Source organism: Bactrocera tryoni, chromosome 1 (assembly GCF_016617805.1).
Source record: "Bactrocera tryoni isolate S06 chromosome 1, CSIRO_BtryS06_freeze2, whole genome shotgun sequence".
NCBI lineage: Eukaryota > Metazoa > Arthropoda > Insecta > Diptera > Tephritidae > Bactrocera > Bactrocera tryoni.
In genome coordinates this window covers 42743724-42759557 of record NC_052499.1, presented here as the reverse complement: position 1 = coordinate 42759557, position 15834 = coordinate 42743724, and the positions used below count along the sequence as shown (strand labels likewise).

The 15834-nt window shown below is 38.7% G+C and overlaps 3 protein-coding genes across 3 annotated transcripts in view; 2 read left to right on the top strand and 1 right to left on the bottom strand.

The window, feature by feature from the left end:
• Positions 1–15834, top strand: part of LOC120768043 (RYamide receptor) — a 368160-nt gene that overhangs the window by 110632 nt on the left and 241694 nt on the right. The gene's annotated exons all lie outside the window — the stretch shown is intronic.
• LOC120767055 (phospholipase A1 VesT1.02-like) lies at positions 4073–5379 on the bottom strand. Its single transcript, XM_040092911.1, has 2 exons — positions 5325–5379; positions 4073–5247 (listed from the first exon to the last, which is right to left on the bottom strand). The coding sequence occupies exons 1-2, from the start codon at positions 5362–5364 to the stop codon at positions 4241–4243; spliced, it is 1047 nt and encodes a 348-aa protein (XP_039948845.1). The 5' UTR covers positions 5365–5379; the 3' UTR covers positions 4073–4240.
• Positions 9541–10605, top strand: LOC120767064 (phospholipase A1 VesT1.02-like). The gene is made up of 2 exons (XM_040092919.1): positions 9541–9583; positions 9650–10605. Exons 1-2 carry the CDS (start codon positions 9541–9543, stop codon positions 10603–10605), a joined length of 999 nt encoding a protein of 332 aa, XP_039948853.1.

Genomic DNA, 15834 nt, shown 5'->3' with positions numbered 1-15834 from the left:
TTTTGAATAATTGAACAGTGTTGATACGTTTATATACTTCTTCTTCTTAGTTGGCGTAGACATCGCTTACGCGATTATAGCCGAGTTAACAACAGCGACAGTCGACGAAGAGGTGGTGTGTGTCGATTCTCCTTTCACGGGTCTTTTCCAAGATTTGGCGCATGGTGAATATCTGGTCGGTTGTTGATTTTCCAGGTCTGAAGCCACACTGATAAGGTCCAATCAGTTTGTTGACGGTGGGCTTTAATCTTTCACACAATACGCTCGACAGAACCTTATATGCGATGTTGAGGAGGCTAATCCCACGGTAGTTGGGGCAGATTGTGGGGTCTCCTTTTTTATGGATTGGGCATAGCACACTTAAATTCCAATCGTTGGGCATGCTTTCGTCCGACCATATTTTACAAAGAAGCTGATGCATGCACCTTATCAGTTCTCGCCGCCGTGTTTGAATAGCTCGGCCGGCAATCCGTCGGCCACTGCCGCTTTGTTGTTCTTCAGGCGGGCAATTGCTATTCGAACTTCTTCATGGTCGGGTAATGGAACGTCTGCTCCATCGTCATCGATTGGTGAATCGGGTTCGACTTCTCCTGGCGTTGTGCGTTCACTGCCATTCAGCAGGCCTCCATAATTTAAGTATGCTCTGGGCATCGGTCACTAGATCACCTTTGGGGGTTCTACAAGAGCGCACGCACATCTAAAACACTGGAGACGTGTCTTCCGTCTAACACAACATGATCGATCTGGTTGGCGGTTTTTCGATAACCATATTTCGGGCCCCGGCGAAGTCAATCAGCCTCAACCCATTTGGGGATGTTTCGTCGTGGAGGCTGAATTTACCGACCGTAGTGCCAAAGATACCTTCTTTGCCCACCCTGGCGTTAAAGTCGCCAAGCTCGATTTTGACATCGTGGCTGGGGCAGCTCTCGTAAGTGCGCTCATAGAAGGCATCTTTGGTCACATCGTCCTTCTCTTTCGTCGGGGCGTGGGCGCACACAAGGACCTACTCGTGTCTGTCCTTGTCCCGTCCATCGCATTTCTTGGACGGCGGTGATGTCAGCCTTTATTTTCGCGAGGACATCAACCAGCTGGGCAGCGGCACCTTCCCAAGTAAGGGTCCGGACATTCCAGGTGCATGCCCTCAAATCGTAGTCCTTATTTCGTTTGCCATGGTCGTCATCAAAAGAGGGGTCTCTCATCCGAGGCTGATTGTTGATTTTCATTGGTAAGATTTTTTACGTGGCGGGTCCCAAACCCAGCGCACAACCCTATGTAGGGGATGTTTCGCCTTTTCACATTAGCTCGCCTTCGAACGGATGTTCTTAGGCTACCCAGAGGATACTTGGTCAAAGACCGGAAGTAGTGAGCTGCTTGAGCCATATGTAAAATAATCGTTTCTGGCCACTCCCAAGTGAATGGCGATCAGAGAACTTTCCTTACTTGCGTGAACTTCTACACATGACTCCATCCTCCACGTTTATATACTACTGTGCCCAAAAAGGTGACATTTGAATTTAAACTGCGCTCGTCGAAGGATTTGGAGAATTATTATACCCTGAACAGGGTATATTAAGTTTTTCACGAAGTTTGTAAAACCCAGAAGGAATCGTCGGAGACCCTATAAAGTATATACATATATAAATGATCAGTATGTCGAGCTGAGTCGATTTAGCCATGTCCGTCTGTCTGTCCGTCTGTCTGTCCGTCTGTCTGTCTGTATATATACGAACTAGTCCCTCAATTTTTAAGATATCGTTTTGAAATTTTGCAAACGTCATTTTCTCTTCAAGAAGCTGCTCATTTGTCGGAACGGCCGATATCGGACCACTATAACATATAGCTGCCATACAAACTGAACGATCGGAACCAAATTCTTGTATGGACAACTTTCACATTTGACAAGATATATTCACGAAATTTGGTATATACTATTTTCCAAAGCAACAATGTAATCTCCGAAGAAATTGTTCAGATCGGTTAACTATAGCATATAGCTTCCATACAAACTGAACACATAGTTACTAACAGAACTGCACCTGTGAAGGGTATTTAGCTTTGGTGCAACCGAAATTAACGTTTTTACTTGTTTTTTTTTTTAGGTTGGTAGTACTGTCAATCACATTTATGTCAAATTTCATGTCAAAATATTCGTTAGTGTTTGAGATACGTGTCGTTTTGTGAGCTGCTAAAAGTGAACGTGTCGAAGACGAAGCTCACGTTCAACAAATCAAAGATTTGGTGTTGAAAAACCGTCGATAAACAATTAGAGACCTTGCTGATGAAGTTAGTATATCGAAGGGCTCAGCCAATACCATTTTTAAGGATGTTTCGGGCCTCAACTGCGTCAAATCTCGACTGGTACCGAAAACATTGAATATTTTGGAAAAAAGGCGTCGCGTTGAAGTGGGTGAAACGATGCTTTCCGACTACCAGGGTGTCATGAAACGCATTATAACTGGCGATGAGACTTGGATCTATGCTTACGACTCCGAAACAACCGATCAATCGAGCGAATATCGTGCCAAAAGAGAGCCGAGACCAAAAAAATCGCGCCAAAGTCGCTCAAAAATCAAAGTCATGTTGACTGTTTTCTTCGATTATCGTGGTGTTGTGCATTATGAATTAATTCCAACCGGTCAAACGGTCAACAAGGAATACGGGTATTATTTGAAGGTTATGCGTAGTTTGCGTAGCGCTATCCGCCTAAAAAGGCCAGAATTGTGGAAAGGCAATTCTTGGTTTTTACACCACGATAATGCACCATCCCATACTGCCCTCGTAATTCGTGATCATTTCGCCAAAAACTGATCTGGCGCCGTGCGACTTCTGGCTGTTCACCAAGCTCAAAAGACCGCTCCGGGGACACCGTTTTTATACGATAGAGGAGATTCAAGCCGCAGCGAAGACGAAACTGAAGGCCATCCCGGAAAGTGACTACAACAGGTGTCTCGAAGATTGGAAAATCCGTTGGCATAAGTGCATTGCATCGGGAGGGGATTATTTTGAAGGGGATGAAATTGATTTAGAAGAATAAGTAAAGAATTTTCAAAATAAATATAATGTCACCTTATTTTTTGGGCACAGTAGAATAGCGGCATAACCGTCTACGAAACCTAGCGGTGATTTAACTGTCAAAAATTTCGCATTACGAGTTATAAGAGGTTACGAAACAAAATTACGGTTTATAAGATGTTCAATATTCTTTGCGTTCCGATTATTACGATTATAATAACGTGGGGACCAAAATGTATGAAATTTTTACGAACTATCGAAGTTTCTTCAAAGGGACAGAAATTTTTACGTATTATTGAGAATTTTGAATTAGCGGGGTACGAATTATCGCGACTCGACTGTATATAAAAACTAAACGCTTTTCGTTATGTGCCCGCATAACGTCGGAACCGTAGCACAGAAAGACGTAAAAATTTGCACTGGTATTCCCTTAGTCCTACAGAAGGTCCTAACGGAGGCCCTTCTCGCAAAATTATTATACATATATATTTTTATAACTCAAGAACAGCTGAACATAAGTGACTGAAAATGAGTGAAAAGGCAGCATGGCACCTCGGGATGTCAGTTGTTAGAAATGTTTTCATTAATTTATGGTTTTATTTTGCATAGTTAGATTGGCGTAATATGGATGACATGTCACCGTTTTGTTCCATAACTTGTTGAAATTTTGAAGGTTATTAAGTTTCATTTATATAATATATCAAATTAAGGAGAAAATGAACAAAAGTTCTATAAAACGTAGAACGGTTAACATTGGCATCACTTATAAAAAGGACGTTCGTAGTCATTGAAAAATTTCCAAACTCCAAGAATGGAAAAAGAGCTCGATCAAGCATCTACCATATAGTATAAGTACATAGTATGTACATATATACTCATACAGTAACATACTAGAAAAACTTAAGGGTTGAACTAAGCCAATACTCGAATATTTTAACAAAGTTTTCAAAGAAGTCCTTTAATAATTTGAAAACTTCGTTAGATTTTTTTTTTGGCATGCCCACATAAACTGCCAATTCTTGTCATCAGTCCATTACCTCCCAATATTATATGATTATTGTTGTTGTTGATGACATAATTAAACAAGTTTATTGATGGTGTTATATTTAGACAAACTATTTCAATGAAAGTCTATAATAATTCTTATTATTAAAATACAACTGAATATAATTTATTTCGTTTTTCCCTGTGTTTATTTGATTTCACTCATATCAGTTTCGTGACTTATTTAGCTGCCATATCCATATGGAGCAGTGCTGCGCACTGGAACATAGTAATCACCACTAACAAATTCATAATTGTAAACGGCACCCATTTTCACGCCACTGTATTGTCCGCCACAGTCCTTCTTAACTGCATCTTCGTAGTCACCGCAACGCATGGAAGGGAAGTTATTTTCACGTACGGCCTCAGCGTAGTAAATACACGAGCGTGCATGACTGCAGGAACCAGTTAAGTCTGTACCACAACCTGGTTGTTTCTTGCCACCATTCGGGTAGAAGGCACCTTTACCAATTGGTTTTAGGAAACCCAGCTTTCCACCGTTTGTCTGGATTGATTCTACATAGTGAGCATCATCCGAATTGAGACGTTTGTTGGGTTTGTCGTAGCTAAAGAGTGGAAGAGCAGGGTCCAGACCGACAATACCGTGAATTTTGCCAGCGCCGACATTCTTGCCAACATAGCCGGCAACTTGAGCACCCAAACTGTGACCGATCACTTCGAGTGTATCCAAGTTCAAACCATTATTGCTAGCCATGTAGTCAATCATGCTGGCAACCTTCTTTCCTACACCGGGAACAGCAGCGACGGATGAGACATATTCAACAGAACGTGCACGTCCCCAGTCAACAACGACAATGTTGTAGTCACCATGTGACAGCCAAGCGTCGCGAATTTGAGTATTCATATCGGCTTCATAACCCTGAGTCCAGCCATGAATCAAAAACCGTGTTGGATGATCGGCATTGAAATGTGAGTTGGAAATGGTTTTCTTGTTAGCGGTAATTTTTTGTGCGTCATATTGATTGGATTTGGTATACAGGTAGTAGGTGACTGGGGAGAGGCTCAAAGCACGCCCTTCCATTTCTTCTTTCTTCTCATATTCTGCCAAAAGGTTTTCGCCTTCTTCAGTACTCATCCAGACTAAGGAACCATCAAGCTGCGGTACATACCAGCCATTCTCTCCACTGACGCGTCCATTGTCGTCCTCATCATCGAGAGGAGCAGCCGAAGCTAGTTAACAGTATTATAAGAAAGTACGCTTAGTAGTACTATATATATAATTTTTTTAAGGAGTCTTTAAGAGTTACCTGTTAGCGCGAAAATTGCCAAAAGCACAAGAACCTTCATTTCACAAAGACTGTGGAACTTACAATGATTTTCATCAAAATGTGCCCCAATTTTATTATTTTTTCTATTGCCACTTGTTTGCTTATTTCAAAATATAATTCCACTTTAGATAAGTTAAGGAAATTAATACTTGTTTCGATGATTAGCTTTCCGTGATTTTGCCTTAGATTATTATAAAATAGTCAATGTTGGAGAAAGTTATGGGGGGTAAAATTTTATTATTTTTTAGAGTTATCTTATCAGTTATTAAAATATATTTTTTCTTTTGCAAATGAGATTATTTTTCTAAGTTCGGAATTCTTTGATGATACAATATTAGAGACAACAGTTAGGTGAATAAAACCATTAAACTTAGGGTAATATGTTTTGAAGATATCGAACAGTAAGCGCTGCTGCTGATAATAAAAGATACTAATTTAGATAACCATGCATAAGAAATTTGTAAGTGTTTTGATAAGGTTGTTTGCTTTTCTTAACCAATGAAATATTGGCAAAAGTGGGTGTGACTGTCAAACGTACTTATAAAGGAACATCTTTATAACTTACCTAATATTACTTAAGTTACTTATCTAAAAATTTTAAATGCGTATGTGGAACACAAAAATCGCGATAGTCAATCAATAAGCTTAAGGCATTTCATGCCAGGATTTTCGTTGAGCAAAACATGGCCTATTTGAAATATTTTTTTATATATGAAATGAAATATTTGATTTACACTTTTTATTATTCCAAAGATACGTTCTTTACAAAGATTTTATTACATTTTCTAAGGAAAATAGTCAAAAGTCGGCCATTACGATATAATTTCCCACTGACCTTCGGAAAAAAACGTGCCTTCGCGTTGACAGCAGAAGTTCTTACAAGATCATCGAATTAAAAAAATGTGTGCTTTAATTAAGACCATAAAATGCGTATTAGATGCAAGAAAAACAAAAAAAAAGTGAAAATTTGTATTTTTGGCGACTTTGAAAAGTATGTTAGGTATATGTAGAAGAAAGTCTTGACTGATTTTATGTACTTTTGCTATTCAACTACTATTTATATGTAGCTTGGGAAGATATTTCGCCACAATTTTATACTCACGGCAGTAATTTTATGTACTATTAGGGAGACGGGCCTAACGTTATTAGCAATGCTAACCTCTGGACCGTAACCAAACAGCTATCAATCCATATCGAAATTCGACGTCGTAAATGGAAATGGATCGGCCACACTCTGCGAAAGCCTCACGATGACATTAGCAGAACAGAGCTAGATTGGAATCCGCAAGGAAGCCGAAGACGCGGAAGACTAGCCAACACCTGGAGACGGGAAGACGAAGCAGAAGCACAGAGAAGTAGTTATTCTTGGAGAGAAATTAAATTCATAGCTTTAAACAAAATTAATTATAATTTATTTATTGAGGCCCTATGTTCCACCTAGGAACTACGGGAAAATATATATATACATATGTATATAGGGAAACCGGTTAATATGTAGGCCAATTTCAACCACTTTCGGCACTGAAGCACAGCATAACGAGGATAATTTGCTCACTCGCGCTCACAAACTTTCAAAATCAACTGGAAGTTTTAAAATCGTTATGTTACAGGGTTTGTCCGGAAAGTAATAGGACTGATTTTCTTCCGCCGCGAAGAGCGTGCACGCACCGACTGGATTCGGTAGAGGGCGTTCCTAGATAAGGAACGAGCACCTGAAGAGTCAGGACAAACAAGCAGCAAGCCGAAAATGCAACGTTCGTTAGAGCAGAGGTACGCAATTAAATTCTGTGTGAAACTCGGTAAAGCTGTGTCTCGGTTACATATTCATATTTAATATGATCAAGCAAGCTTACCCAAATGTTGCTTGAGCAAGAAGTGGTGTGTTTCGGTGGCACCAGACCTTTTTGAAGGACACGAAAGAGGTCGCTGATGAATGAACAAATCCAAAGTGAAAACGATGCTCATTGTCTTTTTTGGTATCAAAGGCATCGTCCACCATGAATTTGTTCCTCCTGGCAAGGCATCTCTATTTTTTCAAGTTATCGCTTATCGGTGAAGAGGAAATGGGAAAGTGATCGACTCATTTAAGCAGATGATTATTCGCTTGTTTGGTCGCTTTTCATATGCCTCTTCCAATATATGAAGTTGTCTTATCAATAGATGTTCTGTACTTGAATAACGTAAATCAAAGAAGTTGAACCGCACATACAAATTTTATATATATATTAAATTGCTTAAGACCGCTGAAAAGATTAGTTATCAAAAATACTTTGAAGACCACAACGAAGAATAATTAAATTGGAAAAAAAATAATTATTATTATATTACTTTACAAGAGATAAAGATTATTGTTTTCGTTTTGCCCTTTCCTAAAGCTAATTATACGCTGACCAGGTATATTAGGTTCCCGCGCATTTGTAACACCTGGATGGAAACGTCGGAGGCCCTATTAAATGTACATATGCATGTATGTAAGAAAATGAGCAGCGTGAAGAGCAGAGTTTATTTATTTAGGCATGTCCGCCTACCTCCTTTCAAGAAGCTACTCATTTGCCGCAACATTCATATGTCGATATCGGACTACGGTAGCATTTAGCGTACATACATATATACATACATACGATTGAACTAAAAAGTTAAGTAATTGTGTGGAAAGCTCTTTTGACAAAATATCTTTCCGAAACCTGGCGTGAACTATTGCCTAATGTAAAAGTACCAACTCCGCATAAATTGTTCTGATCGGACCACTATAGCATATATAGTTTGTTTGTGTAATATAAATGAAATTTTTATGATTCAGTGATGAAGCTCCCTCAAAAACCACTGTTTAACTATGATATAGTGAATTTAATCGAGGCCGTTTATCACTCCCTGTACAAATTACGTGAAGGTCAGTTGTTCTTCCCGAAACTATTGATGATGTGCCTAAACTGATATTGCAAGATTATCATGTGATCCATCGTGAGATTGAGACGATCTATGGGAATGAGTGGGAGCAGCATACATTCAATATTACATGAACGTTTGGCTGTAAAAAAAAAATGTTTTCGTTGAATCTACACGAATTGTCAATCACTCGAAGAAAAACTCGTGTCGATTGGTCGAGAGAAATGTTAAAAAAAAACGATAGCAATGCTTCAAAACATGCTATGACGTCGTGAAAGGTGATGAATCGTGGATTTACGCGTATGAGCGTAAAGAGCAGTCGTCTGTGTGGGTGTTTCCAGATGAGTCGAATCCAACACACGTTGTACGCGCATGAAGAACTTATAAGCAAATAGTTGGCGGTTTTTTTGGAAAGCATGGATATGTTGGAACCATACCACTGGGAAAACGGAGAACAGTAAATTCTTCACCACGACAATGCGAGCTGTCTCACGATTGAAAAATCCTCCATATAGTCCTGACTTGGCGCCGTATGACTTCTTTTTGTTCCCGAGCGCAAAAACATAAACTATGAGATCAATGCTTTTCGACACAAGAAAAGACCGTTGATGCCTTCAGAATATATGTTTTGGAGAGAGTTAAATCAGAGTGGTAAAAATAAATCGATAATTGGTTCTAACGCATGCTAAAGGGCATATATCTTAATGGATATTATTTTGGAAAACAGTAAAGTGATTTTCGATGATTAATATTTGTTTTTGTTCTCTAATTCCGAGATATAAAAATCAACCCTCGTATATCATGCTATTTCAATTTATCGCTTCTGAAGTTATAACTTATAAAGTGACCGAACTATACCGTTATATAGGGTCTGGGCATGGTTATTAACTGATTCTCCAATTTTTAGTAAACTTTGTCAATTAATGTTGTTGCATTTTTTGACATCTAGATATCAGCCAAGCTACATTCTAGCCATATTGTTACTGTCACCATTGTGTGCAAAACACTTGAAATAGTTGCACCAAAATTTTTATTGCGTTGCTATTTTTATCCGCGAATCTAAGAGCGCTTCTTATCTTTTTTTATATTTTGCCAAATATTCGCAATCAGCGCAGAATTATGAATGAAAAGCAGACAAAGTCGTAGGATACGTCAATCTTGGAGAGTGACATATTCTAGTACCTCGATTATTATACTGATATTCACATGAAGACAAAACAAACAAGTTTAAGACAGTCCACGAAATATATAAACCCATGCAGAATGCAAATCTTTGGTTTAGTTGTTTAATAGCAAAGACCTTGACAAGATGAAATTAGTGTTTTGTTTGCTCGGCTTATTTGTAGCTGTTGGTGAGTTTTTAAAAATTGCTGTCATGCAATTGTTATTTTCATAAAACGGAACGTTTTTTCTTTCAGCACTTGGTGGTAGCAGCAATTTCGATGAAACGAAAGGTTGGTTTGTGCCTCAAGCGGATGGCAGCTTTTCATGGATCTCGCAGTCAGAACACAAAGCGCGTTCACTGGTCACCGAACGCAGTTCTGTTACTGTAAAATTCTACCTTTACCATCGCTCGAACCGTGATGGTCGTGAAGTAGAACTCGATGATGCATCCTCGCTCTCTGCAGCCGGTTTCAATAAAAATTGGCCTACTCGTATCACAATTCACGGCTGGAATAGCAACCTGAATGCCGGTGTTAATGTTAAAGTACGAAATGCGCTTTTGGAAACCGGTAATTACAATGTATTCGCTGTTGATTGGAGCGTTGATGCCCAGACGGCTAATTATGCCAGTGCACGTTATAAGGTTTCCAGTGTTGGTGCCGTAGTCGCTAATTTTGTTGACTTTCTGAGTGAACACGGCATGTCGTTCGATTCCCTTGGCTTGGTTGGTCACAGTCTGGGCGCACATGTTGCCGGTTTCACTGGCAAGAAGGTGAGCCGCGGTAAAGTTCACACCATTGAAGGTCTCGATCCTGCGCTGCCTTTGTTTAACTACGATGAATGTTCGTCACGCCTTTGCAGCAGTGACGCCAACTATGTTGAGTCGATTCAAACTGACGGCGGTAAATTAGGCTTTTTACGTCCCATCGGTAAGGCGGCCTTCTATCCAAATGGCGGTAAGAGTCAACCGGGATGCGGGGTCGACTTAACTGGCAGTTGCGCTCACGAACGTGCTGTAATCTACTATGCTGAGGCTATTATTCAGAACAACTTCCCAAGTATGAAGTGCGGTGATTACGAAGATGCTGTAGATAAGAGCTGTGGTAACACTTATAGTGCAGTCCGTATGGGTGCGGAGTCGAACTTTGGCATAAGTGGCACATACTATGTACCGGTCAAGAGCTCCGAACCTTACGGTTATGGCTCATAGGAAATCGTGTTTATGAATAAAGAAATATAATGATGATTGTATTATATTATTATATGGAATGAGTAGGAATGGTAATGCTGGTTTTGAAATGATACTAATTAATAATACTAAGTAATAAGCTTGCCCTAACTTAGATTAAATTCAGACAGTATATCCCAAACCAATCTAAAAATTGCAGATGTGAATGCTACGACACCAGAAAAGTGATGCACGTAAAGAATGACTAGTCTTTATTACCGGGGCATTTATATTCTAGACCGCTAATCCTTTGGGGGCTGTGTTAGTTAGGCAGGCCTTTTTATGGAATAGACAAACTCATGTATTAAGCAAAAATAAAGATTTAAACAAGAAAAACGTTAACTTCGGCTGCACCGAAGCTAATATACCCTTCACAGGTGCATTTCTTTTAGGAACTATGTGTCCAGTTTGTATGGAAGCTATATGCTATAATAATTCGATCTGAACAATTTTTTCGGAGATTACATTGCCGCCTTAGAAAATAATCTATAACAAATTTCGTGAAGATACATTGTGAAATGTGAAAGTTTTCCATACAAGAACTTGATGCCGATCGTTCAGTTTGTATGGCAGCTATATGTTATGGTGGTCCGATATCGGCATTTCCGACAAATGAGCAGCTTCTTGAAGAGAAAATGACGTTTGCAAAATTTTAAAACGATATCTTAAAAACTGAGGGACTAGTTCGTATATATACAGACGGACAGACAGACGGACAGACAGACGGACATACAGACAGACGGACATGGCTAAATCGACTCAGCTCAACATACTGATCATTTATATACATATGTTCTTTATAGGGTCTCCGACGCTTCCTTCTGGGTGTTACAAACTTCGTGGCAAACTTAATATACCCTGTTCAGGGTATAATATCTTTTTAATTAAAATATTGCATCTATAAATTTTTTACTGTAAAGCTAATTTTATTTCATTTATATATTTAATTATTTTCAAAATAATGGACCGTATAAGACCTTCATGCTCAACTCGCATATGGGACACCTAATTAGAAAATTATTCATTGCGGCCAGGAGGGTTGAAGACGGGACTGCTTCAATTATCGATTGAATGGACTGCTTAGCTCAGTCAGATTTATGGGTTTTTTTGGAACCTCTTGACATAACCCCATAAAAAAGGGTTTGACAGGTGTCAGGTGACCTTGGGGCCAGTGGAAAGTGGTGTTTCTTGATAGTATTTTTTCAAATTTTCGTTGGAACGCCGCAATAACCGGTCTGGCTATGTAATTGCACACATAATCATTGCTGGAATCAAATGCTGTTGAAAGGGATACGTCTTTGGCGCAGTTCTTGGTGAAAAAACTCCATTAATATCTATAAATAACGGTGCCCATGGACAGATACTTTTATATCGTGTTACACGGCTAAGAATGACTTCGAACATTTCAATCATTTTTTGGGACGACTTCAGGTAAATAATCAAATCTGTTGGGTTTTACCTGGTTTTATTTGAATTTTGTATAGATGCCGGCTTAAGTCATCATGAAATATCCAATGCAATGACCGTGTGCTAACTTCAAGTCGATAAGTTGCGTGTCGAAACTCTTGAATTTGCCTGAATTGACGAAGCAAAAGCCGCGATTGTTTCTTGAATACCAACATACGGAACTCGATGTACGGTCTTCTTGCGGTACTTTCAGATTCTACAAACATGTTTACCAACCTCATAATGGTCTTTCTATTCAGGGGAGGGCCGCCAAAATCCTGTCTGAAATCGCTTTGGACGGAAATGACGGACTGCAAAACATGGTACCGCTGCACTGTCTAAACCCTATTTTCGGTATGCTAAGTATTCATTTTAAAAAATCTGTATAATAAAATTTTTCGTTATCGGCGGTTCCTACAAATGCGCAGCCCGTACTTTGCTTTCAATACTTGGTAATTTTTTTTTTATTGACATTATCAATAACAACACACTATCGACGCTCTATAAATTGTCTGAATTGTTTCACGAAAATTTTATTCTTTCTGCGTCATATCATTCGACAATTTCACATCACATAACATGTTTGTAAGTATTTCCAAAATTGTATATCGATATAAATATATATCCCTACCCGTATACTGTAAACCACCCACTATACTTATATACATATATAAGTATATCACATTCAATCTGCATCCGCCTTAATTTTTTTACGATTACACAGACGGATAAGTGCAATTTCATAAAGCGTTGAGCATTAATACTTTGTCGATGACACTCGCCACGAATAAAAATTTACATATTTGCCTTCAGCGGCAAATGATTGCCGCATCACGCTGGTGAAACTTTCAGCACACACACAAATTTTCATGGATATAGACATAAGTACTATGTATGTGAATATACGTAGGAAATATCCGTTATACCAGCTAAGTGTGCGTTCGTCTGAAAAACGATTACGGGCTTTAATAAATTACTCATACGAAATAATTAGCCGAGTGGTGTTTATGCCTAGGTGTAAGGATGAATGTGAAAAACCATATGCATGTATGCAAGTATATAGGGTCTGCCAGCAAGAACGACTTGATATTAAAATAAAATTTGTGTGTTTTAAATTTCATTAAATTGGGTTCTGTTTGCTATAAGACTCGTACAGCTCCGTTTGCATATCTCCAACTGTTTACGCAAATTTTAGATAAGCCTGCGTGGGCTTGTCTTCGAGCTCCTTGAGCGTTACTAGTTGATTGGCATTAACCTTTGGTTTAACTTAGCCCCAGAGAAAACAATCTAGAAGCTTTAAATCTCATGATCTTGGCGGCCATTTTAGTGTGCCATTTTTCGAAATTAATGAGCCGCCAAACTTCGCATGCAATGCCTCCATGTTTTGTTGGAAATAGAGATCATTTGCGTCGATATCAACGAGTTCCTGATAAACAAAGTAGGTCAACATCGTTTTATAACATTCGATATTGATGGTAACGACATTTTCTGCCTCATTACGAAAGGACTACTCAAGGCCAGATGATGCCGCAATACCAATACCACACCAATCAAACAATTTTTAGGAATTCAATCGCGTTTCCTGAACCATGTAAGGATTGGACTTACTCCGATAGCTACAATTTTCTTTCTTGGCGAAGCCATTAAGTCAGAAATGGACCGCATCTGAGAAGAAGGTGTTTTGTGCTAAGGGTTCTGGCAGTAGCCACCAGAGAACATGAATTTGCGTAATAATCTTAGACTATTTCCAAGCGACGTGACATGTGAAATGGCAATCCTTACTAAACACACTCACATATGACAATTTGACACAAATCCGTAAACAAACATGGCCGCCACGTGCTGTCAAAATTACATCATCCCTATTGGTAGATGCAATATGTGTATGTGCACACACTAAAGGTGCTATTGCCTTTTAACGCCGTAACGACTTACCTGTTACATATTCAATGCGTATTGGGATTATGATTGATTTCATTCCACCAAGCAGCCACCAGGCTGTGCGCAAAGTTGCAGCTCAATTAATTGATTTCTGTACAGCTTGTTTGCGCTCATGATAAAAGGACAACATAAACAAGTGAACACAAGTGGAAAATGAGTTTTCACTTCTGCAGCCAAAGCGAAAGTACCGACTTTATAGCTATATATAGATATATGATGCATTGAGTGTGTTATTTAGTATGTTAACAATTATGAAAGAGCGCTTTAATCTGCGTTTGATAGAGATGCTCGTAAAGACAATTGTGTTTATGTGTTTATGATGCAGGCAGTGTGTTAACTGAAAATCTTAATGTTGAATTTCTCCCGATTTAATGCAGACTTGCAAAAGCAGTTTGTTGCATTAATATCTTTCTGGTATCATTAGCTGGGACAAAGTTTAAAGAGAAAGCAACCTTTGGTAGTAAGAATCGGCAGTATATGCGGGGGACGCCACTACACTAAAGAATTTTCTACGCATTCCGATGAAGACGAGATTGGGCTGTGAAGTAGAGTGTCGAAGAAGATTCGAACGAGTCAAACCACGAGCAATTGGAGCAATGCCTTTCTAATTTTTGGAAGATTTTGTGGAAGGTTTCTGGTTTGCAGGCTTACAAAATCTAGCTCGTGCAAGATTTGAAGTTGAACGACCATCAAGCGCTTCGCACGTTCGGGGAACGAGCCCAAAACAAAATGGCTACCTATTCCGAGTTTCACAACAAAATTAGTTTAGCGATGAAGCTCACTTTTTGTTGAGTAGGTACGTTAATATTCCAAATTGTCGCATTTGAAGTCATCATAATCCATAAGTTACAAGCGTCTCACGTTCTCAAAATTAATCTACGCAGATAAGTTCGAAGAGACTGATGCCTTGAAAGAGAATACTTGGCACCTAATTGCTAACATATGGCTCCAATTGCTAAAAGAAATGGTCGAAAATTGGGCTGCAATTCATTCGATTGACGGTCGCCTGCCCGAAATCACATGATGACAAATCCAAACTTTCATATTAAAGCTAAATTTTTGCCGTTAAATTATATGCGTGTTATTACTTTTTGCACACCTTAAAAAACAGTATTCGGAATGTGATTTGGTAAGAAAAATTGAGGAAATCAATTTATTTCCTTTCCTACCTCAATTCGATGTCGTTATCATGCCTTAGTGTGAAGCGGGCTGTTCAGAGGTTGTTCAGGTTGTTGTCAAGATTTAATGCCTCCCTTTCCAGTAAAATATCGTTGGTTACTTCAGTTTGCGATCTTTAATAAAACTAATTATTGGCATACTTTTGTGGGGAATAGAAATTTTGTTTATAATTTTGTAAATAGGTTTGAGCAGCAGCTTGATTTAAATTTCAAACCAAATACCATATGATGGCATATAGAATTTGTATACAGATGTACTTATAGAAATAGATATAACTACTTGTATGGATATGTAAATGCGTTTTATTTCAATTAAGCATGTTATTTGAGAAGGGGTGTGTCTTTTGATGTTTGAGACAGGGTTTCCACATCAGAGCTAAAGCTGATTTGGTAGGAATATATATATATCCACATACAAACTTACAAAAGTCATCAGTGAAAGGGTTAACGATGCTATTTTAACGCCAAAGATTCTGGGCCTGGCTTTGGCATGTGCAAAAAAAGTAAACAAGTAAAATTATATTCAAGTATATACATATAGTATAACCTCGTATCAAATAGCGTCTGCAAAGTCAAATTACATTAATATGAAATAAATAAATATACATATTTTAACCAAAATTACATAGTATTCCATACATATCTA

Bases quoted from the DNA above. Each gene is read 5' to 3' on its own strand.
- LOC120767055 (XM_040092911.1), bottom strand. From the start codon at position 5,364: ATGAAGGTTCTTGTGCTTTTGGCAATTTTCGCGCTAACAG. The intron at 5,248-5,324 runs GTAACTCTTAAA...ACTGTTAACTAG, and splicing joins GGCAATTTTCGCGCTAACAG to CTTCGGCTGCTCCTCTCGAT.
- LOC120767064 (XM_040092919.1), top strand. From the start codon at position 9,541: ATGAAATTAGTGTTTTGTTTGCTCGGCTTATTTGTAGCTGTTG. The intron at 9,584-9,649 runs GTGAGTTTTTAA...TTTTTCTTTCAG, and splicing joins CGGCTTATTTGTAGCTGTTG to CACTTGGTGGTAGCAGCAAT.